Consider the following 22,948-nt stretch of genomic DNA (forward strand, 5'->3'; position numbering starts at 1 on the left):
ACAGTCCAGCTTCTTGCACGCAAACTCACGCCACAGTCTGGAGTAACTGACATCATTGTTTTCAATACTTTTGCATATACTGTGGGAATGCAGTATGAACAAAACCAATATTAACAACACAGACTTTTATATTTAACAAGTTCAGCGGCTCCTTGTAATAAGAATAGAGGGTATACACCTGACGTCATAACATCTATTTGTGTGGACTGTTGAATTAGGATATTTGTTATTGTTTAATTTTGCCCATCAGTGCGGAAAGTTGAAGGATGCGCCTGTGCATACCTTCAGTAGGTGACACTGGAATAGGAAACAGAATTCACTGTTCACTTTAGAGCCTCTATTGAGCATTTCTGTGGAGTTAACACCTTCATCTTGTGCTCTGGTTTACCTTAAAGATCCAGCCTTTCTGTGCAAATTTGCCTGCTCTTCTCATAGATGCATATAGTTTCTTACAGGTGCTCTGGTTTTATACCTCTAAAAATATGAACATACAGTATATGCCTTTTCGGGATCCAGGACTGAATAAGAAGTTCCTAATCTCAGAACTTTCCTGACCAGGTAAAGATTAAAGCCTGCTCAGATTTTTTTTTTTTTTTTCAACTTTCTTGATTTGTCTACTTCTACATGGTCAATTATTAAGTGTGCAGTACATATTTGAACTGTTGATCTATAATACTGTATGCTTGTTATTATTGTTCCCTGGAGAGCACTTGATTCCTCATTAATAGAGCACCTATAATCTGCTCCTGGAACACTGTCATACATTAGCACAGTGGGCCTCATAATCCAGGCCTCCTCATTAAATATGAAGCGACTTCAGATTAACAAGGATGGTAAGAGTATGTGGATTTATTGGAAATGAGTGTGACTGCTTAGACTCTAGTGGGGAAACTGAAGACTCCTGTCCTGTGTTAAATATTTCTAATGTCCTGTCAATACGCTTCTGTAAAATGAGATTTACAGAGACCAACATCAGATCTGCATGTCCTGTAAGGGTGTGTCACTATAATCCTCTTGAAACGTAATTCCACCCATCCTATTTTTGTATAGAACACAGTGTCCAGGGACAAAGATGTTTCACTTCTTTTTACCCAGAAGGTGAGAACAGCCAATTTCCCCACCATTTCACACCTCCAGGAAAGGGTGTGCCTGCCTGATCTCCCATCATGCAGTCTGACCCAGGGGGAATAGGATTGACCATTTAACAATAATAATAACGTTCCGTCCAGGTGTTACAATATTGTTAATATAATTTACTCAACAGAATATATGCCTGTAGTATCCATCCATGTATCTCCAGATCGTCTCCAACTTCCCCAGACACATCCTTGAAGTGTAACAGATTTTAATGCTTTTGAAAATAGGACTTATTTAGAAGTTTAGAAGTTCATCAGTTGCATAATTATCATTTTATTTCAGTGAAGCAGCAATTTTAATGAAGAAATGTTGGGCAGAAATCCATCCATCCATCCATCCATTTTCTTCCGCTTTATCCGGGGCCGGGTCGCGGGGGCAGCAGTCTCAGCAGAGATGCCCAAACTTCCCGATCCACACACACCTCCTCCAGCTGTTCTGGGGGGAACCCGAGGCGACACCAGGCCAGCTCGGAGACATAGTCCCACCAGCGTGTCCTGGGCCTTCCATGAGGCCTCTTCCCACTAGGACATGCCTGGAACACCTCCCGCGGGAGGCGACCAGGAGGCATCCGGAACAGATGCCCGAGCCACCTCAGCTGGCTCCTTTCGACGTGAAGGAGCAGCGACTCTACTCCGAGCTCCTCCCGGGTAACTGAGCTCCTCACCCGATCTCGAAGGGTGCGCCCAGACACCCTGCGAAGGAAACTCATTTCGGCCGCCTGTATTCGCGATCTTGTCCTGTTTGTTTGGCAGAAAATAATTTCATTTTTTAAGCTGCTGACAGAAAGTGACATAGATAAAGGTAAATTTCCATAGCATTTCCCATTGACATAACATGGCAACAGTTTAAAATGGTTTGATCTATGGTTTCATCTATGTCACTTCCTGTCGGTGTACAACAAGGAAATGAAATTATAAACGTAACAAAAACTGTCAAACTAAAGAAAGCTGGGTACAGTATTTAGAGAAATGTACTATATTTTAGCAAAAAAATCACTAGCCAACTGCTCGGTACTGCAGGCTACAACGTAGGCAGTTAGCATAATATTTCTTTTAACTTTGCAATATGAAATATGGCGTTATTTGGTTGTATTGTTTTGTTTTTGGCTCTATAGTGATGAGATTAATAAAATATTTTTTTTTTTTTTTTTTTTAAACTGCCTCTCAGTTCATTACTCTGACCGCTCTAACCCTTTATAAAAATACAATCAAAAAAGTAGCTATTCCCTTTTCCATGTGGCACTTTAGATCAGATCAACTTAACGCTCCTCTAAGTGCCCATATTAGGCCAGAACTTGTGCGTCCCGCCGCTGCGACGCTCGAATACTCTCTTCAATTCCATCTCTATCCCTCTTCGGATCAACCCACCCCTTGAGCTGCGCTTCCTGCACTCAACGCATCCTCGGGGAACCACTCCGTCTTTCCTTTCACTAATCTCTCCCCTCCACGCGCGCGCACGCCCGCACACACTTGCCTCCCGCGCGCGCTCTTATCCGAGGCTGTGAACGCGGGCAGTGGCAGAACAGACCAGCGGGAGCTCTCTACCGACGTGACTGCGAGAACGCACAGTAACCTGTCCACGCACGGTACGCGTGTTGGAACATTAAAGACACCGGACCGCGTCACACAGACACCGGCTCGTTACGTCGCTTTTTTTCCCCTCCGGAGACTGCAGCTTTTGAGCCCCTCGTCTGTTGCGCACCGTGCGGAGGAGAACTGCGACCAGAACACTGCCGCTCGTGCTTTTTTTTTTTTTCGATTTAGGAATTACAAAATAAGACGAAGATAAGCGACAGCCTTCAGCATCAGTGAGGTAATGTGAATGAGATTTTTTTTTCTTCCCCCCAGTGAGATATTCCTCACTGTTATACGCCGCCTGCAATAACTACATCGTGCAAATAACAATTTTCAATCCTAAGTTTGTTCACCGCCGCATCACCGTGTCCAAACCCTATAGGTTGCTTCACACGTATGACAGCATATGGGAATAAACAATTCATTTCACGGTTTCTCTTTGCATATCGTGTAACTTTAACTTCTCATGTACATTTAGGTCCACTTATTTATGTTTGGGAGGGGGCATTGTTCTTTGACATGACTGTATGATCGTGATGCAGACCTAAAACTTTACAGTACTCCATTTTCTTCCATTTATCCGGGAGGAGGTAGTGGAGGCAGCACTCTGATGCCAAGACTTCCATCACCCCAGAAATGTCCACCTAAAAAGCCCAGAATAGGAGAGTTAGATCAGTTATTCAGCATATTTATTCTAGTCTAAGCATGAGTTGAATCTATTCTTGAGTAGCCTAAAAATACTGCTTTCATTGATTGATCTTTGCACCGTCTTCACCCAAAAATAAAGGATGCTACCCTATACCAAAGAGCCTATAGTATGTAGTGCAGAGCTTAGACATGAATAAACTGATTTCACAAATGAAAGTTGATTGCATTATTCTAAAAGTAAGCCGCTTGTATTAACTCAGTGACCCTGCCTTGACTCACGCCTCCAGCCTGCACGGTCAGGTGCACTTGACTCTTGACTTTATCGACATGAAAGGCGCAGTGAAGAATTGAAAAAGCCCCAAGAATGTAAGTTGCTGCTGTTTACGATCCTCCTCAGATTAGCAGCACCAAGCACCGTCTTCTTCCCTTTTTTTCAGCCGGTCAGAGGAGTGGGCTATTTTTAGCCTCTATTTACAATGCAGTAGCTGTAGAGACAGGGGAGTCTGCTTCTCACCTGGATATGCTTCTACACTGTTCACAATCAGACACATATTTTGGAGAACTGGGCACATTTCGCAGTAATTCTGATTCGCGCTGTCCGTTGGTGAGACGGTGATTGTGAGTGATGGAGCGTTTTAGTCTAAAAATAGCACGTGATTTGCGTTGGTTTTACTGTTTCAGTGTGAGCACAGTTCTGGCAAACGTGTTGTGCAGTGAAGCGAGAAAAATGCTTAAAGAAAATGAGTAATGGCCACCAATCTGCAACAGGTTTACAGAGTTCGACTCATCAGTCACAGTCAGGGGGTGGGAGGTGCTACCACAGCTGCCCTGGGGCTGACTGGTGAAGACAGGGCTATCATTCTGTGCCTATGGCCTGTCAGACCAAACCACTTGCAAAGGAACAATCGCACTAACTGAACCATTGACTGTGTAATGTAAATGATGTAAATGAGAACTGCTATGGGAAATGCAATCGGCAAAGGTAGACTAACCACAGGACTTTGAGTTGACTTTGTTCACTTTTTGTGTTTCAAGAAAATTTCACAAAGTCAGCTACACAAAAGGTTTTGACATTCTGGTGGGTGTAAAGAGAGCGCATCTTTGACAGATAAAACAGCAGTCCATTATAATATAAACAAGATGGCTGCACAAAGGAAAGCTCTGATGGGCGAATAACTTAACAGTAAAGTCCTCCTGTCCTTCGCAAACTACATCAGCCTGCGTATAGATATGTAAATGTATTTTCTCCGTACTCGCATGTTATCGTTGCAGTCAGAAAGCTCAGCCAGACTTACACGTTTTTGATATCCCCTCTCTCTCCTCTTTGTGCCGTCGCCAGTTGACATAAGTGTAAGTGCTGAAGCCACCTGCTCAGCCCATGGACACTATATCACGTGTGCACAGGGGCTAAAGGTTAATCTGCCGCCACTTTTGACCTGAATCAACACGTGACCTACATACACCCCGTCCCCCCCTTTTATACCCCATCACCAGTAACCCGACCAGATCCCCAAGATTGTATTTTCACTATGATAAAAGCTCCAATGCTTCCTTTCTATCTATTAATCAAATAGCAGGATCACATTGTATGCTGATGATTGTGCATCAACTGATTGAATTAAACTTATACAGAACTTAACTATACACACCGTAATTCGTAATCATCTCGCAAACATCACTTCAAGAACAGGGTAGAGATTGTGTCGTCAAAACCACACAAAAATGTCCATATGATGTACCACTATATTTAAAACAAAAAATACTGGCATTATTGTTCATGTAAAAGTATGTTGTGTAAATCTATAGACACGTTGTAGGCTGCTGTCAACAAACATACCATATTATATAACCTATTATGTCCCATTTATAGTCTTCTACAATATGCTACTAGATAATTTGACAGGGCATGACATAAATCTTCAGACAGAAAAGAGTAAGCATATTTGTCCAACAGATTGAAGTAGAAACCCAGTCAATGCTAACCCTTTCCACATCCTGTGAGCCAGATGCAAATCTCCTAATGGCAGTCGGTGAAATGCCAGAGGAAAAATATATATCACTAGTAACATGTTTATCCCTTTGGTCTGTGGGAGGTAAGATGCCCAACATATGATTACAGCAACATGTTTGGCATTAAACCCCAGTTAAATGTTCTTTTTGCTCATTTTGTGAATGCCATATTGAACAGGCTGTTAGTGGCAGACATGTATCCATTCATCTTGCTCCATTTGCTGGAGACAGTAGAGGACACTGGAGTTGGGTTTGCTCAGCTTTTAATTAAATGTTGTCGGGGATGGAGAAGACAAACAGACATATGTGCAGGGTTAGACAGCATGGCAGTGTGTCGTCTGAGATTTAGAGGACAAAGGAAAAGACGACTAATCAAAGCAAAGTACAAATAGATTCATGCTGAAGTGAGTTTCACGAAGCATCCAAAAATATTGCTTGGTTTTGGATGTCAGCGCGTCGCCCGAGCGTTGTAAAGTCTGACACAGGCAGACAATAACGGACGACTAAAGAACAAAAAAGGACAACACTGTTTAATGATCAGTAATATCGTACCTATAAAAGAGGGCTGCAGACTGTGGTTCATTGCACTGTTTTTTTACCCTTTGTTTCAAAAGCATCCTCAAAACAGGGTTCAACAAAACATTCACCATATATGCAGTTTGCTATATCAGCACGTTATCTATGACCACATTTTACATAGAGGATCATTTCATTTCGAGTCTTTGGGTTTCAATAAGAAGCAGTAGATTAGGGATTTCTTAAAACTATAGTCTTACTCTCAATGGTGAACACGGACCCAGAGATGCTGCAGACTCCTGTGAAACCTGATCCCCCACACCGGCCATCCCTCTCTGTCCAATATCAAACACAAACACACAGTACTGTATTGTCATGTAGTAACGCACCTGGTGATTCCCTCTGTACTTACAAAAGACTGCGCACGCCCACATGCAAATGAGCAACGGGCGAACGCGCTGCAAACGCTGTTGTAATGAAAAGCGAGCGAACATTTACATGCATGCAAACGCAACAAAAATATCCCGTTTTGTTTTTCCACTGTCGTGAGCTGTGAAAGGTGGGCAGATTTTCAACGTCTCTCCCAAGTCGATGTGTTGCCTTAAAGGAACAGGCCACCGTTTTTCCATACTGAGATATGTTCTTACCTGAGCTTAGACGAGTTGATACGTACCTGTCTGGGCTTTGTGTGTGCCCGTGGAAGAACTTGATCACTTCCAACTTCACCCCCGTTTGGAGCTATAGGAATATACTGGGAGAGGCCAAATATGACTGGGCGCACTCACGAAGACCAGACAGGTACGCATCAACTCATCTAAGCTCATGTACATATCTCAGTATGGAAAGAGGGGGGCCTGTTCCTTTAAAAGCACTCCAGTTTTTCCTCCAGGACATGTAGGATAACTGCACAGTGTTTTTTTTTTGGTTTTACATGTTACAGAAGAATTGCTGCTCTTTGTCACAAAACACGATTGCATAATTTTGACAATAATACTGTTGTTGGTGTTGGAGCACCTCTCCGCTCCTCACCGACTCGCACACATTCACACTTAAAACAAGAGAGGAGAGACAGAGGAACTGGGAACAGTCTGAGCACTGACGGGATACAACACAAGGCGTGGGCGAAATCAAATTGAAAACTTTTGTGGCTAAAATCAGTTGCATTAGGAACACATCCACGTAATATTTCTGTCATTTGCAAATCATTGATAAATAGACTGTCACAGGGTTAGATATAGTGTCTTGTAAGCCAGAGTTTTGTTGAAAGTTTTCCGTTCAGTTCTATAGGCTCCCTCACCTGCACTTTATTTTATCATGCAATCACATTATCCGATGTGTGATGCACGTACAAGCTTTAAGGAAACTTACAGCCAGGATCTTCTGACATTGTCTGCGTCCGTAGATTGGCTTCAGTCTGTGGCTAATTGCATTTCCTCCCACAAACTTGCAGTGTGGATGAAATGGATATGGTCAGTTAAGTGCATATTACCGACACATTCATCCATGCCGCGAGTCTGAGGGGAATGCTAATCATATTGAAGTGACTGCAACTACATTGTGTTTTAGTGTATCTTTTTATTTTATACTATATGGTTTATTGGAAATCCAAAGTCATGAATCCATGAAGTACTAAATTATACCTGACCTCAGTGTCAGAGCTCTTATATAAGGCACTTAAATCAAGGCCCTTCATCAGTATATGTCCCACTGTGGTCATGCCAGCACTAAGGACATACGCATGTCAATAGTAGCCGATATGACACGGTGTAAATCATGACTGCGGGAAGAGTTTGGTTTATGACCAGATACATTGGCCACATTGTGTGTTTTGTCAGTGAAAACCCTGTCGTTTTTAGTGGGGTTCTAAAGATGCTATTGTTTTACCTTTGTGTCCAAGTTGGAAGAGGCCTACATTCAGCTGCAGTCATGGACGAGATGGACCTGCCCCAGATGAAGAAGGAGGTGGAGAGCCTCAAGTACCAGCTCGCCTTCAAGAGGGAGAAGTCCTCCAAAACAGTCACTGAGTGAGTTCTGCAGATACATTCATTAGAGAAAGTAAAAAAAGTAAAAAAGTAAATTGAGATATGCAGTATCTACTATGGAATTGACACATGCTGACAGAAAGACAGGGATGTTTATGTGAATACGAATGACATTTTCCCCTAATTTTCATAAACACTGAGAGTTCTGAGAGCCTTAACCACTGGACCATTTCATGTTTCATTTTAGGTTATTCATTTTCCGTGTATTATAATAAGTTGCAATTGAAACGTTAAGAATGACAGTGTTAGAATGTGTAAAGATAGACCCCGTTTAAACATGAGAAATGAAGCCTTCATCTGACCATCCCAATAATAGAGATGCATTATGACCGCTCAGAGGCCGCGAATGGACTAGCTTTGTGTTCAAGGGCATGATGAAAATAGCATTGATCCTCTCATCTACCGTCAATTCATGAGAATGAACTCACACTGAACTTCAATATGATTCAAAGCGCATCACAGCCTCATTATTATGAATTACGTGAGTGCTTTGCTAACATAGGAGACACTTGATATTCACTGGGAAACAATGGTGAGAAATTGTATATTTATCGGTAAACAGGTTTGCCCACAATCTACTGATACTTAGAGACATGGCTGTTTTGGCAATATATTCATTCATGGCAACTTAAGATAAAGCTATGAACAGCAAATATCCTATGCTATTGTAAATAATATTACCAATTTTCTAAATATTGCATATTCAATGAATGTAAGATGAATACGTCGAATGATTTGGCTCTATATTCCCACACATTGGAGCTTTTTCTTTTAGCATTTCTTATATGGATCACCAAATGTAAAACAACATCTAGTTTAAAAGCTTGGCCCAACAACATGCGGTTCCCTGGTTATTGTGGCCAGACCCTTTCAAGTATTAGTAGCTAATTGGTGTTTTGATGAGACAGGCCTCATCAGTGTTGCAGTCGTCTCAACGGATCGTTTCTTTTGTATAATCCTTTCTTTAAATTCTATGTTTAACAAACACCGACATGTCATCAGAGGGAAAAGAGGGCAAAAAAAAAAAGATCTACTAGCCAAAATAAAAATCTAACTGCATTTCATAAATGTTACCGCTGGCGCTATCTCGCCTAAATCTAACTTTACCTAAAGAGGAGCATTGGTCATTTCATTTCCTGAATTTAGAAAATACTGTCTCAAAAAAAAAAATCCACATAAAAAAGAAGAAAGAAAGAAAATCTTTTTATAAGAACAGCTTTAATAATGTAGCGATCACACACAAGTTGACACCTTTCTTTTTTTAGAAGCAGACTTTGAAGCAACTTCTTCCATTTTCCACTCACTTCTTGGCCCAGTATGGAAAAGAAAACAGGGATGTTGAACTGTTGGCTCCGACTTCATAAATCTCTAACGCGTTTGTCTCTGTGCGTCCCAAAATAGCCTGGTGAAGTGGATTGAGGAGGGCGTCCCCGAAGATCCCTTCCTCAACCCGGAGCTGATGAAGAACAACCCCTGGGTGGAGAAGGGAAAGTGCATCATCCTTTAGGACACGCTCCGCCCCAGTTCCCTGAGACCTTGCTGATGACCCCCCCCCCCCCACACACACACCTGCAGATCACCCAAAACCCCTGTCCCCAGTCGCTGCTGGGACATTGCCTCCTGTAACCTTTCACCTTGAATGTACGACAGCTGATAGTTCTTATCCTCGAAACACTTGTACACAAAGTATGGACACTGGCACTTCTGCTGATACGGCAACACACCCTTGCGTTGATATGACGGTGTATGGATTTATAAGATATTTATGCACACACTGGTAAAAAAGAAAAAAAAGTCTTATTTCATTGTTAAGTTTTGGGCCAAGTTAAGATTAATCTTTTACTAAAGGTATCGCCAAGTTTTGATACTTGAAGCTTCATTCTGTCATTGGTTCTTCTGCACACGTTTTGAGATCAGTTTTGGTACTACGCCGGCTTTTTGACAATGATCATGCAAGCTTAGATTTGAGAATCCTAGTTTTAAAACAATCGTGTAATCAAAATGGCAAAGTTCCCACAACCATTCGGTCCTGGGCTTGACTCAACATACTGTGTGGAGTTTTCCTGTAAAAACATGTTTGGCTGGGTTTCCTCTGTTGTCCCCAGCAATCTAAAACCTAATGGGCAATACCTACTGCTATAGGTATTGGCATTGCAAGATGGGACAAATTGCTTAATGCTTAATTAAAAAGCACCTAAATACTTCATAGAAACATTATGTATCATTACAGGAGCCAGGATGAAGCTGGTTAATTCCTTCGTCCAACACAACTAAAACTATCTTGAGTTTTGAAATTTTCCGGCGTTCAACTATTAATCTTAAAGTGACTGGATGTAATGACATGGATACTCATAATGCACTAAGTTTATTCAATGCATTAAAACTGCCTCAAGATCCAAGTATGCCTTATGTGGTGTAAGGGCCTAGGGTTATCTTTTTTGTCATTGTTATGCTCACAGGGTGTTCATTCTCAATTCTTACTTCATCAGTCTATTCTAAATGACCAAACAAGAAAAGCCTAATATTAAATTGCATGGCCCGAGCTGGTCCCCCATTCATATATATTTATCCGACACTACTGCATGGTCTATGGCAACTTTTTCATGACAACAACGGGATCTTGCGCTGTTTTGCTTGTGTGTCACTATGTATTTCCGGGAGAGTGTCCTAGCAGCTCTCTGTTTGTGTTGTCGGGAGTCGGAATGAGGTCCCACGGGTGCCCCCTGACGTTGGGTCCCTTTTACTGTTCCTGTCCCTCCCTTAGCTACAGCCCCGGAGGGGTGTGCTGTAAAACACAAACGGAACCAACATGGCAAACAGACACACGCCAACAGCGCTCTCATGTACAGACGGAGCCCTTTAACTTATTGAATATTTATTTATTTATTGAGGACATCTTTAGCTTGTGAGTGCAGTCATTCTGTAACCCCCCCCCCCCTCACTTTTTCCTACATTACTCCACACACTGTCACGTCCGATATACTGCCTTGTACACGGTTTCCTTAAGCAGAATGTAAATATGTGGCATGACCATCACGGCTGACCTCCAACTGCTCTGTGTGAGTGTGGATTTTGATTTCTTTTGGAGATGACGTAGTGTTTGATTTGCACCAAGCGCAGTTTCCACCATCGAAGAACCACACAACTGCAATGTATGCGATGAATCTTTACATCGATATAAATCAAAAACAATTCCCAATGTTCTGCTTTTCACTACTCTGCGCTCTCCGAGAGGGAAGGGGCGTTGTGCCAGGAGTTGCAGCCTTGTCTGCTCACTTTGGAACACGTCCAGAGTCGGGCTCAACACCAGTTTTCCATTCAGGGACGGTATGTGGGAAAAACTAAACAGCTCTTTTTGTCTCTTATAGTACTTCTCTTAAATGAGTGATTTTGACTAGTGCTTGTCGGCAGTAATGAGGTGGGTGGGTGGCTTTTTACTAGGTGTGTGCAGCCTATAACCAGATGTCTCTTTTCAAATGGAGGTCTATGGGAAAAATCCTCCCTTGACCACAAGGGACTGTTAATGTGCTCTGGTTGTAGAAATCAGATCATATTTAGACATTTTAAACTGCTCAGTTTGGTTGAAACAACACTGTAAGGGCAACATTTAATGTGCCGCTTATATGACTATGTTTATCTTTCAAGCTCAAGTGTATTCGTCCTACTTGATAAATTAAATGACTGTTGGTGGAAACTGGGCTTATCTTGCGTCGCATAGGCAGCTTTCGCACCATTTGAGGCAGCCCATTCACACTTGTCCCGACTGAGCATGTGTATGAGGCGAGCTGTGAAGGGAATGTGGGATTCTCCAAACGACTTGGGACAGGGAAGCCTCTCATTCTCTCGGATCACTTTCATTATGCAGATTTTACTCTGCGTGACCCATATCCCCACAGACCAATGATTGCGTAATGTAAGATCATAATGTCAACTAAAAATATTTAGTCATTTCCATTTCAAGTCCTGCTGTTTGTTAGCCTGCATTTTGAAGTACTGTACTCTTGCAAATATGCACTTGGCCTTTACCTGCTTTTTATCTGTGGTATTTTATTTGACTAGTTTAGTTTGTAGTGTCAACACTGGAGCTGTAGTTTTATGATTAGATTGTATGTGACATTCCAAGAGAGCTTCATTGTAAATGCATGATCCGGGACTTTTTTTAGTGGCTTGAAAATGCTGAATGACAGTGTTTGTGGTGCCATAACTGACCTAAACCCTTACAATACCCATCACTTTTAAGCACTATGTCTGACGGATGTAGAGCGGACCTGTCCCAAGTCCATTTATTTATGTTTTAATGTCATTTTGATATGTTCTGAAATTTGTGTTTTACGTATGTATGTTATGACTATTAAGGCGTATAACTAGCATATTCCCTGTGAGAGTGCTATGGAAAAATATTATGCATCAGAGCAAGTCCTAGTGTAATGGAGAAAATGAGCAATAAAGTAGAAGCATTTTTTATTGAATGTTTTACAACAAACATTTATTGAATAAATTAGAGGATTTTTGGACACTGGCTGTGTGGATTTGTTTCATTGTGGATCTTTGTGTTTCTTGTTTTATATTTCGCATAGAGAGCTGACAAAATTACCAATGCTCTTGGCAAAGCTATATAGTAATGTATATTATTATTATTTTAAAATTACATGAAACATCAATTTTGATATAGAACTAATCTATTATCAAACCAACAAAAAAAGAGGAGATGGAAGTGTGAATGTAGTATAATGCTATTGGTGCAAGAGGGTTATTTGGAGATTTAAAATATGCCTATGTTTATGTACAGAAATACAGTGTCTCTTGGAAATAAACGTATGGGCCAGTGAGATCTCAAAATTCCAAATTCATAATTGTGTAAATGTTAATATACCACCATGATCACAGATCACAGAGGCTATGGGTCAGTTGAACCTGATAGGAGTCATTTTTGGAATAAAAGGGATACAAAGGCAGTAAGGCTCAATGACTAGTGCTGTTACCCAAGAAAGAAAAATGAAAGATAAAGTGTCCTCCTCCATCCTCTCTACAATCTCTGCATTTATAAATAATGCACCAGTCGAGATATACGCTCCTCTGCATCTCCTGATATGCTCTGACTCTGGCTGCAGTATAGGCTATAATCTCAGTCCGAATGGTTGGGGATTGATGTTATCACAACTCATTGGTCCAATTGATTTATGGTACTTTTTTTTTTCCCTTCAAAAGAGGCTCAAACCACGGCATCTGCAATCTACGGTATGCTTTTGAAAAGCCTTTTAGATACAATTCAGTCTAGTTTGTTCCTAACATTTGGGATAAATATATTGCTAAGAATTTTATTTTTTGGACTATTGCTATTATTAGACTATTATTATTAGAGGGGACATTATATTTTTATAAAAGCTGACATTAGATTTTTATTTTTTTTATTTTCTAAAAACAGAAAATCTATAACAAGAGATACCCTAAAATTCAACAAATATTTGATACTAATATAAACTGGGTTTACTGTAAGGTGAGTTGCTGCACAGTATTTGTCTTCAGTTTTAATTAAAAAAGAACTGAGACCTATGAGGACTTTCTGACAACTATTAATCCTGCCGTCCACTCTATGGCTCATTAAGATCCTTCACTTAAGAATATCTTGAGAGTACATCGTTTCCTTCAAAGCCGCCTTGATTGTCGCTGAATTGCATCCATTTGTTGTTCTTTACTGTCGCTGCTATTTTTGATGACAACAAAACCACAACTGACCAATTTTCAGATGAAACTTTTCTCCGGCCGTGCCCATCTGCTGTTTATGGGTCAGCCACATGCACAGACACACTCGTACACACTGGCTCTCTCTGTAATGCACTCAATCCCACTCACTCTTCTTGCAAATCCCCAGCCCCATTGTCCTTTCCCCCCTGAAATGCTCCTCAGACCAACAGCGCTCGTGCACACAGACATACTCCACTCGACTGTCTGCTGCAGGGCCTAATGCACTGCCAGTGCCTAATGGCCCTCTGCCCCCACCATTCACTCTCAGATTACAATTCACCCTCCCTGTGCACTCGGGGAAAAAAGGCGGAACATCCTTGTCTATATGTAGGCTACATGCTAGGGATTAGGATTAACAATTGGACCACATCTAATGCAAAGGACCCTGAATGTGGGCTGAGGAGTAAATTGTCCCCCCCTTTTCTATAGACTCCTCAAATCACAGGAGCAGCAGGGCTTTGTTAATGCAAATGGGACTGAAGGACCACTGAGTTTTGCCCCTCCCCAGAACGAAGACTGTTCTAATAAATCATACTGTTCCTCAAGGAAATATGTGGGGTGATGACAGGACTCCCCTCAAGAGGAGCCAGAGTTGAAATAGGCCACTCTATAAAGTGCCTCTTCCTCTCCTCCTCCTCCTCCTCCTCCTCCTCCTCCTTCTTCTTCTTCTTCTTCTTCTTCTTCTTCTTCTTCTTCTTCCTCTTCTTCTTCTTCTTCTTCTTCTTCTTCTTCTTCTTCTTCTTCTTCTTCTTCTTCTTCTTCTTCTTCTTCTTCTTCTTCTTCTTCTTCTTCTTCTTCTTCTTCTTCCTCTTCTTCATCTACTGCTTCTTCTTCTTCATCTACATCTACTTCTTCTTTTTCTTCTTCTTCTTCTCTAACCCGACCTCTGTCTCCTTTATTTGTTATTTGGTGATATGGAAATTGCTTCATTGTTTGTCATGTCAGTCATCTTTACTGTTTTCTCTTCCTTGCATCCCCTTGAAAGTGTATTTCCAGTAGTCTCCTCGATGATGATCGGCAATAACGGTGACATGTAATCGAACAGGAATCACAGGACACTGGCCCGTTATAGGATCTACATTACAATATCCGTGTTATCGCTGATAGCAAGAGCGCATGAAAACGTCAGCAAAACCTGAGTAGCATCAATTGGAAATATGCCACGGTAAAACAAACTGATGGTCAAAAATAGAATCCGTCATTTGAAGACTTACAACAACGGTATGATTTGCCAGAATCAAGTTTTTTTTTCTATCTCCAATTGCGGACTGCAATGCGCACTTATGGGGTCCCATGGAACAGTTGTCCACTTACTCACTCATTGTACTCAACTCTACTTACCTCTCACGGAACAGTTTCTAAACTATATTCTCTATTTCAATCAGTACATGATGAGCCTATGCGTGTTCTCCAACTGTGGAAAGAAGAACTTCCTCATCCTACACATTTAAATTGGAATATGATTTGGCAAAATATGCAGTTATCGTCAAGAAATCCTAATCATCAGGTTATTAATTTCAATTTTATCCATAGAACATTTTTCACTCCCTACATTCTATTCAAAATGAAAGTGCTACCTTCCCCTAATTGTACATTTTGCAATCTCAAACCCCAAGGCACTTTTATGCATATGGTTTGGGACTGTCAAAACGTTAAAACTTTTTGGACGGGTGTTTTGAAAACACTAACTGACCTGTTGCTAAAGAATATTCCCTGCACTCCCGAAGTTTTACTCCTCAATGATAGCTCCACTCTAGACCGCAATGTAATGGAGAAGCGTGTATGGTCAGCTGGTCTTACAGCAGCCAAACAGATACTTGCTTGTAGATGGAAGACACCACACTTGGTCACCATGCAAAAATGGCTTAGAGATTTCTTAGATTTGGCAAAACTGGAACAATGGGCCTCACAAATGCATAATGCAAAATCAAAAAATATAATTTTCTAGGACAAAGTATTTACTGCTATAAATCCTGGGATGTTCCATTGAACATCTATTCTATATCCTTGATTTCATTGTAATTTTTACTAGTATATTTCAGTATCTATGTGTCTGTTTAATCTTGGTTCAATCAATTAAGGGTAAGAAATGGACAGTACAAATAACCATCGAATGTCAACTCTGAATTTTGTCAATAGAAAACATGGGGTCAGGGTCCAGGGGGTGGTGGGGGATGGGGGGCGGGAGTTGGGTCCGAATGGTTGGGGTGGGGTAGCATGCCTTTGAGCTTGCAGTATGTATCTGCGCTATATATATATATATATATATATATATATATATATATATATATATACATTGTGTGTGTGCATCTCTCGCTGTACTATATACATGCTGAATATGTGGATTCTCACCCCTACACTTTAATGGAAAATCAATTTAAAAAATAGAATCCGTTGAACACGAGATGTAAGTTGTACAGTCAAGTAAAAGCTTTCGTTTCCACAGACTAGAACCAGTGCTGAACAACAAACCAAATAAAGTCTCATTGATGTTATTGACTGTAAGGGCTGGGGCAGCATTGGTTCAATGATGACCCTAAGATCCCTAAGGACCCTAAGAAGTACTAAAAACAACAACAAAAATGTCTCCTTGGAAATCAGAAGATACTGTGGTGTCCTGTACCTTAAGACACTGATCCTCCTTTATTACAGTTACAGTTGTGTGACGGTATGCAACAGGAAGGGGATTTCATTCAAAAAATTGCGAAATCATGAGTAGCCAAACGACAAAATTAAAGATTCCAGAGCAAGACACTTGAAAATGATCTGTTCAGAGACTATTTCACAAATATCACATTTAGCATCTTTGAAACATTTCATATTTACTAGTATATTCAGGGATTAGGATTATCAAGGGGAATATAGCCACAACACTGACACTTTTTGAATGGTAAAAGAAGCTATGGGCTAATCGCTTATGCTTTCTCTGCTGGTGGTAATCTGTGAATGTGTCTGCTCTCAGCCAGTGTCGCTGTGACTGCTCTTTCTGCTGCTGCGGCGCCACATGGCCTCCTATAATCTCACCACTAATCCATCATGGAGGAGCATCACGCGGATTTACTATGAATGCACTTTTCAGGATTTCAATGAAAAGATGAAACCCCTGGCCTAAATGTAACGTTAAATGCCGTTTTTGACAGCTTTATAGTAGCTTTGTGAAGCGATTCATACAATTGAGAATAGCAAAAATGTGCCAGTTCTTCCACTTTGGCTGTCGGGGGAAAACATTACCCAGTTGTTCATAATTTAGAAGTAGCAACAAGAGTAACAAAGCTGAAATTTAAAAGAAGCATGGATTTCAGTACACAAACACATCTTTACCTATAGCGTCAAACCATCACTTAGAAACCTTTCTTGGTTATAAATATCACTTTCAGTTACACTTAGTGCCCGTTCCCAGTCAAGTCTTTATCGCAGAGTGCACCAGTGAGCAGATTGAGCTGGTTTTACTGGTGGGATTATGGATCACTCAGGTCCATCCAACACTCATTACAAAGCAAGTGTTAATCCGGAGAAGTAGCGGCTAAATCAACGGCACACTGCTGGGAATCACTGCTTACTACTTTCGTAACACTCGTAACAACTGCTCATACCACCGCAGATACTTGTGGTGATGTATAACTGCACAAATGCACTAGTCAGCATGTAACTGTAGCCCATCAATATCTGCAATGGGACATATTCCAACAACAGCGGATCGTTTGAGGCTAGATTACCTCTGCTCACAGCCGAGATCAATACTGACCCCGAGTGCACGTCCATAAGCTTTATATCCATCACATCAGGAGGTCAGATCTAAGGGGAGGGACGAGTTTAAGGGGGTGGTGGTCTGCTGTGTTTGATGCATTGGTTTGAACACAAAAAAAGGCATTAAAACTACAAGTGAGCTTGGTTTGCCGTATGAGGAACCTGAAACAAACACCAAGAACCCACTGGGCTTTAACTACTGCAGGCCTGCCCTAGCACTATTTAGAACTTGACTAGAGAAGTAGAAGAGAGTCTTTGGCACTAGGGCTGTCACGATAATAACTATCGACTTATCGTTCAATAAATAACAGATAACCGATACATTTTTGGGCTCAATATTTATCGTCTGTACATTGAAGCAAATTGGGTTTACATTCAGTTTCATGTTTATTGCCGCCTGTGTGGTATGATTAAAGGGATATTTCAGGATTTTTGACATAGGGCCTAGTTATCCAGAGTGTTGCTAATTTCTGGGAATATTTTTTTTGTAATTCAAACAGTTCTTATAGTTGAAGAGCTACGTGGCGCTAGGCTAGTGCAAGGCTAGCGTATTTCTATGGTATCAGCTAGCCTGCATTAAAAACAGTCTGACCCACTCCACAGTGCACCTGAGGCAAATCACTTATAACGCCAGACTAACAATATAAATGTCTGTGTCGATAGAATCATTTTAAGCTACGTGGCGGCGGAGTGATCTGCTAGAAAATAGTCCCTCAAAATGCGATCATTCATGTGATGCAAGGTCAGTTATATTCCAAATATTATTCTATCGACACAGACATTTACATTGTTAGTCTGGCATTATAAGTGATTTGCCTCAGGTGCACTGTGGAGTGGGTCAGACTGTTTTTAATGCAGGCTAGCTACCATAGAAATGTGCTAGCCTAGCACTAGCCTAGCGCCACGAAACTCTTCAAATATAAGAACTGAATGAATTACAAAAAAAATATCTCCAGAAATCAGCAACACTCTGGATAACAAGGAAATGAGGCTCTGTGTCAAGAATCATGAAATATCCCTTTAAGACAAGATAAGATAAGTTAAGATATGATTCAGCACTTTTAGCACTTTTTAACAAAGGTTTATTTACGCTTTAGAGTTGACAGTATATTGTATTGTTAGAGTCAATAATATTATTTATCACGATATTTTTCTGCAGCAATATATCGATATTCGAATTTGTTATCGTGACAGGCCTGTTTGGCACCCCGCAGTGTTGGGCCCATTCGTTTTTATTCTTTAGACAATTGACTTGAGAACCAAAACAAAAAATGAAAACACTACTAATCCATCATGGAGGAGCATCACACGGATTTACTATGAATGTACTTTTCAGGATTTCAATGAAAAGACGTTAAATGCCGCTTTACGATAGCTTTGTGAAGCGATTCAGACAATTGAGAAAAGCAAAGATGCGCCAGTTCTTCCACTTTGACTGTGGGGCAATACATCATCCAATTGTTCATAACTTAGAAAGAGTAATAAAGCTGTCTGCCACAAAAATGAAATTTAAAAGAAGCATGGATTTCAGTACACATACTCTGAAGTCCAATGTTTTATGGGGATTGGCGAAAGCATTACAAACCATATTTGATTTGAATGTTTACCTTATACCTGGATTTTCTTGCTTAATAAAGCTTAAGAGATGTTTGTCTAGTCAAGATGTGAAGTTTATTACACAATGCATTGCGGAGAGGTTACACATAACGCAAGTTGCGAGTAAGCTCTGCTCTAGTTAGCTTTGGCATCACCTTTTATAGGTGAACACACAAAAGACACCAAAGGCACACCTCAAGGGAAGCACAGAATACACATAGAAATGGTAATACAGTTGGAGATGTCCATGCAGGCCACCAAAAGGCGCTTTGCATGGTAATGCATCAAGGTGGCGTTTGGAGACAGAAGGAGATCTTTGTCATGTTGAGGAGACGGGCCATTTGGGCCCTATTGTCTAGAGGTGTGAGGGTCTCGTCTGGAGCACAGGAAGAAGCCGGTCTTTCTACCTGGTTTAGTCAGAGGCCCCAGCAGGGGATCCAGCGACAGGACGCCAGTGTGGTTAACCAGCTTAACTGGCTAAACTTGTCACAACACTGTTGACATATAGGTAATGTTCATGAAATGTTTACTTAAAATCGTGCAAACCCTACCCTTAAAAGTAGGAACTAAAGTCATTATATTCAAAGATCACAGCTAGAATGTGTGATCTAAAGTGTATTCTAATGACATGTCTTCAACAATGAAGGCTCCACAAGATGAATGCTATGCCGTTATATTCTCAAACCTTATATGTACATGTACTAGACAGAAAAGCGGTTCCTAATCCTCCATAATCCTCCACCCCTCCATCCTCCACTCTCCCTACATCTGATTTTTACCAAGTATGACCATCACTGTCTGGCACTGTGGGATAAAGTGTTCTATCAAATCGCACAAAAACTGGGGAATGCATGTAAGTAGGCTACAGCAGATGGTCACAATGGCTTTGAGATTCACAAAAACAGGTCATCACAGGCCTGGTCCAGTTCATTCTATTCCTGTGACATACTAAATGAATGTGCCATACAATGTGACGATGGTCAAATGTTGGTGAAGGAATAAACAGATGGATTTTTGTGAAGGCTCGTTATTAATGAGCTCAAAACATTCCTAGAAATTGCACCATGATATCAAAAGAAAAATAATGACCCTGTCTGCCAAGAAACTATTTCTTGTATATATATGACAACTATGGACATTAAACTGCCTGTTCATGCGCTGAATACATTTTAGTCTGTAATAAAACATGTGAATTATGTTTCTGTTGGTAAAAAGGCACTCACAGCCCATGTCCTCCAGCGACTGTTCCCTACGTCTGGCTGTATATGGACAAGGGATCTGCTTCATCAAACATATGCTCTAAAACCATTTTCCAGCACTACCTCCTCCAGCCCTTACAAGGACAACTCTGGTCCATCTCAGCCATCCCACAGTCCTCCGTGCCTCACAATCTCATTCTGACGTGTAGCAATGAACACATCAGCGTTAATGTCCCACCTGGGCGCTCGTTCGTTGAAGAAGCAGGGGAGATGCGGGTCGCTCCGGGGGCAGGCTTCATTTCCGTAAATGAGGCCACACAGTGAAATCATTAGTTAGTGAACAGCGCAGAGACCTGGTCACCCCATCGCATGCCCAGGCCTGTTTGTGGAGATAATTAGCATCCACATTCACTGTCAAACAAGCTGCGTTCACACAAGAAGAAGACTGTACTTTTAAAGCTCCTGACCATTTATGCGCTGTATGTGATGCTATTTCAGATACAGGTTTGAGTACCAGGCTTTATGCAGAGTCTGACAAAAACTGTCTGTATTATGGCTCTAATTAAAAGGTCTTTTCATTTAAAGTCTGCACCCCATCTTGTGACTTGTTCTGATCACTATAGCACTATTGCATTACGACAAATGCTACAAAACCACTTTAAAAACCTTTACTGTCACATCCATCTGCTAGCATCATGATGCAATAATTGTGCAGCTATTTTGCCATTTCAACATGTTCACTCTTAAGCAGAAGATGAGTACATTGCCGTCTTCTGTGTACCATGCCATTACACGTAACCAAAGATTCCACACACATGCAGCTAATTTCAGCTTTACTTTTGCTTTGCTGAACAGAAAAACAAAGTGTGGATCCAAACCTCGCTGAAGATCTTGAGATCACCAGGCGTGGCAGTCAAGTCGCCCACTGTGGTTGTCCACTGCTTCAAACCTGTCAACTCGAGTTCCTGGAAGGATAGGAAGAACACAAAATAAAGGTTCAATGACGTATGCCTGCCGATAATCAGTGTTCGACAGTCATTTCATTTTCATTTACTTTGTGTTCAGCTCTGTGTAAACAGAGATGCACTAACAGGGACAAGGTTGAACTTGTGTGGCCCACTTATGGCTGGATCAGGCTGAATATTGCAGTCGCCGTACAGTGGCAGGGGTCAGGGGCAGGATACACATAGAAATAACAAATGGAGCAGGAGGAGACCTCTCTAAACATCTTAAAATGAGAGGCAATACGCATGGTTCACACTGTGTTTTCAACTGGTCTTCCTTGCATCAGAGCTGTCATTCTCAATATAATGTCAATAATGTCAACCCAAATAATATGGCCCAGTAACTCCTAGGTAATTACTGTGGTACATCCCTGGTACTTACAGAGGTAACTACCAGGTACTTACAGTGGTATGGCCTGGTAACTCCGGTGCCATGCCATTGGTCCCACAACCCATTAGTCCGACATCTCATTATTCTGAAAATATAACCCTAATGGAATAATGAGACGTCGGACAAATGGGCCGACCTCGTAACTAAACGTACCACTGTAAGTATTTGGTAACTATCTCTGTAAGTACCAGGGATATACTTCTGTATCTACTAACTAACTAGGAGTTACCAGGTCGTATTCTAAAGTGTAACCAGATTGGTTTATTGAGGGACTCTATAAAGCTGATGTGCTTCTTTTCAGGGTTCCCGGTTCATCAAAAGCCTCCATCTATATCCTCTTCTCTCTCATTAATGAACTTCACCTTGTCTTTCAAACGCAGAAAAACAAATGAAGCGGGAGGAGAGCGCTGTGCTGAGATTTTCTTTGGCTGACTGGAGAATGTTTCTCTGAGGTGTTATTACTGCTTGGGCCTTTCTCTGGAGACTTCATGTTTACCCAGCAGGACGTTGTAGCTGTCACCACGAGAGTCGCAGCAGCCCATGTCACCGCGGTAACCAGCAGACGCACTGTAGGGTGTCATCTTCAGCTGCGCAAGCATGTCATGTGCTGTTCATCACATGGCACTGGATAGCCAAGCGCTCAGCCAAGAGATATACCTTCATGAGCTAAACTTCAGATTTATGTAGTTCCATTTTGGGGGAGCACCCCATAATCTGACCTTTGCCTAGAAGAAAGAACAATCAATACCTGGACAGTGTGGGCCTTTCTGTGAGTTCAGGTGTTTTTCCTTCAGGAGTTATAAGGTTTCTCCAGCTCAAAACATGCACAATAGGCTAATTATCCAGCTAAGCACCCTTGATCCTGAACTATAGCGCAAAATCTACTGATGGGTCCCTGGGCCACTGCTCCTGACACTGCTCCTGACAGATTGCTAGTCACATCGAAGGAAGGGTGAAATGCAGAGGACACATTTCTGCTAATGGCTGAAATGATATATTAGAAAGAGCTCAGAGTGGAGCAACTCCTGATGTACATGGATCAGTTTAAGATCAAAATGTTAATAATTGATGTCATAATTGATTGTCATGATGGAGGAGAATGAGGAATAGAGGAGCTTCATCAAAAACATAAAGAAGTGACACAATCCCATATCTACATAGTCATTACCGCTTTATGTAAAGCCATGGAGCTGGCCATGTGATAGGTGGAAACACATTTGTTGAGATATGTTCATTCTACGGAGAAAGTTGAGCTGTTATTTTTAAACAATTGGAGGCTGCTCACAAGAAAGACTAAAAATAGACACAGCACCCACAAGCGTACATCCAAGCTGCAGAT

At 41.3% G+C, this 22,948-nt stretch overlaps 1 protein-coding gene across 1 annotated transcript; it reads left to right on the forward strand.

Moving 5' to 3' along the window:
- The first annotated feature begins 2,482 nt into the window (after positions 1 to 2,482).
- gng13b (guanine nucleotide binding protein (G protein), gamma 13b) lies at positions 2,483 to 9,918 on the forward strand. Its single transcript, XM_079565428.1, has 3 exons — positions 2,483 to 2,949; positions 7,783 to 7,909; positions 9,329 to 9,918. Exons 2-3 carry the CDS (start codon positions 7,812 to 7,814, stop codon positions 9,432 to 9,434), a joined length of 204 nt encoding a protein of 67 aa, XP_079421554.1. The 5' UTR covers positions 2,483 to 2,949; positions 7,783 to 7,811; the 3' UTR covers positions 9,435 to 9,918.
- The last annotated feature ends 13,030 nt before the right edge of the window (positions 9,919 to 22,948 follow it).

Source organism: Gobius niger (genome assembly GCF_951799975.1).
Source record: "Gobius niger genome assembly, chromosome: 10".
NCBI lineage: Eukaryota > Metazoa > Chordata > Actinopteri > Gobiiformes > Gobiidae > Gobius > Gobius niger.

Bases quoted from the DNA above. Each gene is read 5' to 3' on its own strand.
- gng13b (XM_079565428.1), top strand. From the start codon at position 7,812: ATGGACGAGATGGACCTGCCCCAGATGAAGAAGGAGGTGGAGAGCCTC. The intron at 7,910-9,328 runs GTGAGTTCTGCA...GTCCCAAAATAG, and splicing joins TCCTCCAAAACAGTCACTGA to CCTGGTGAAGTGGATTGAGG.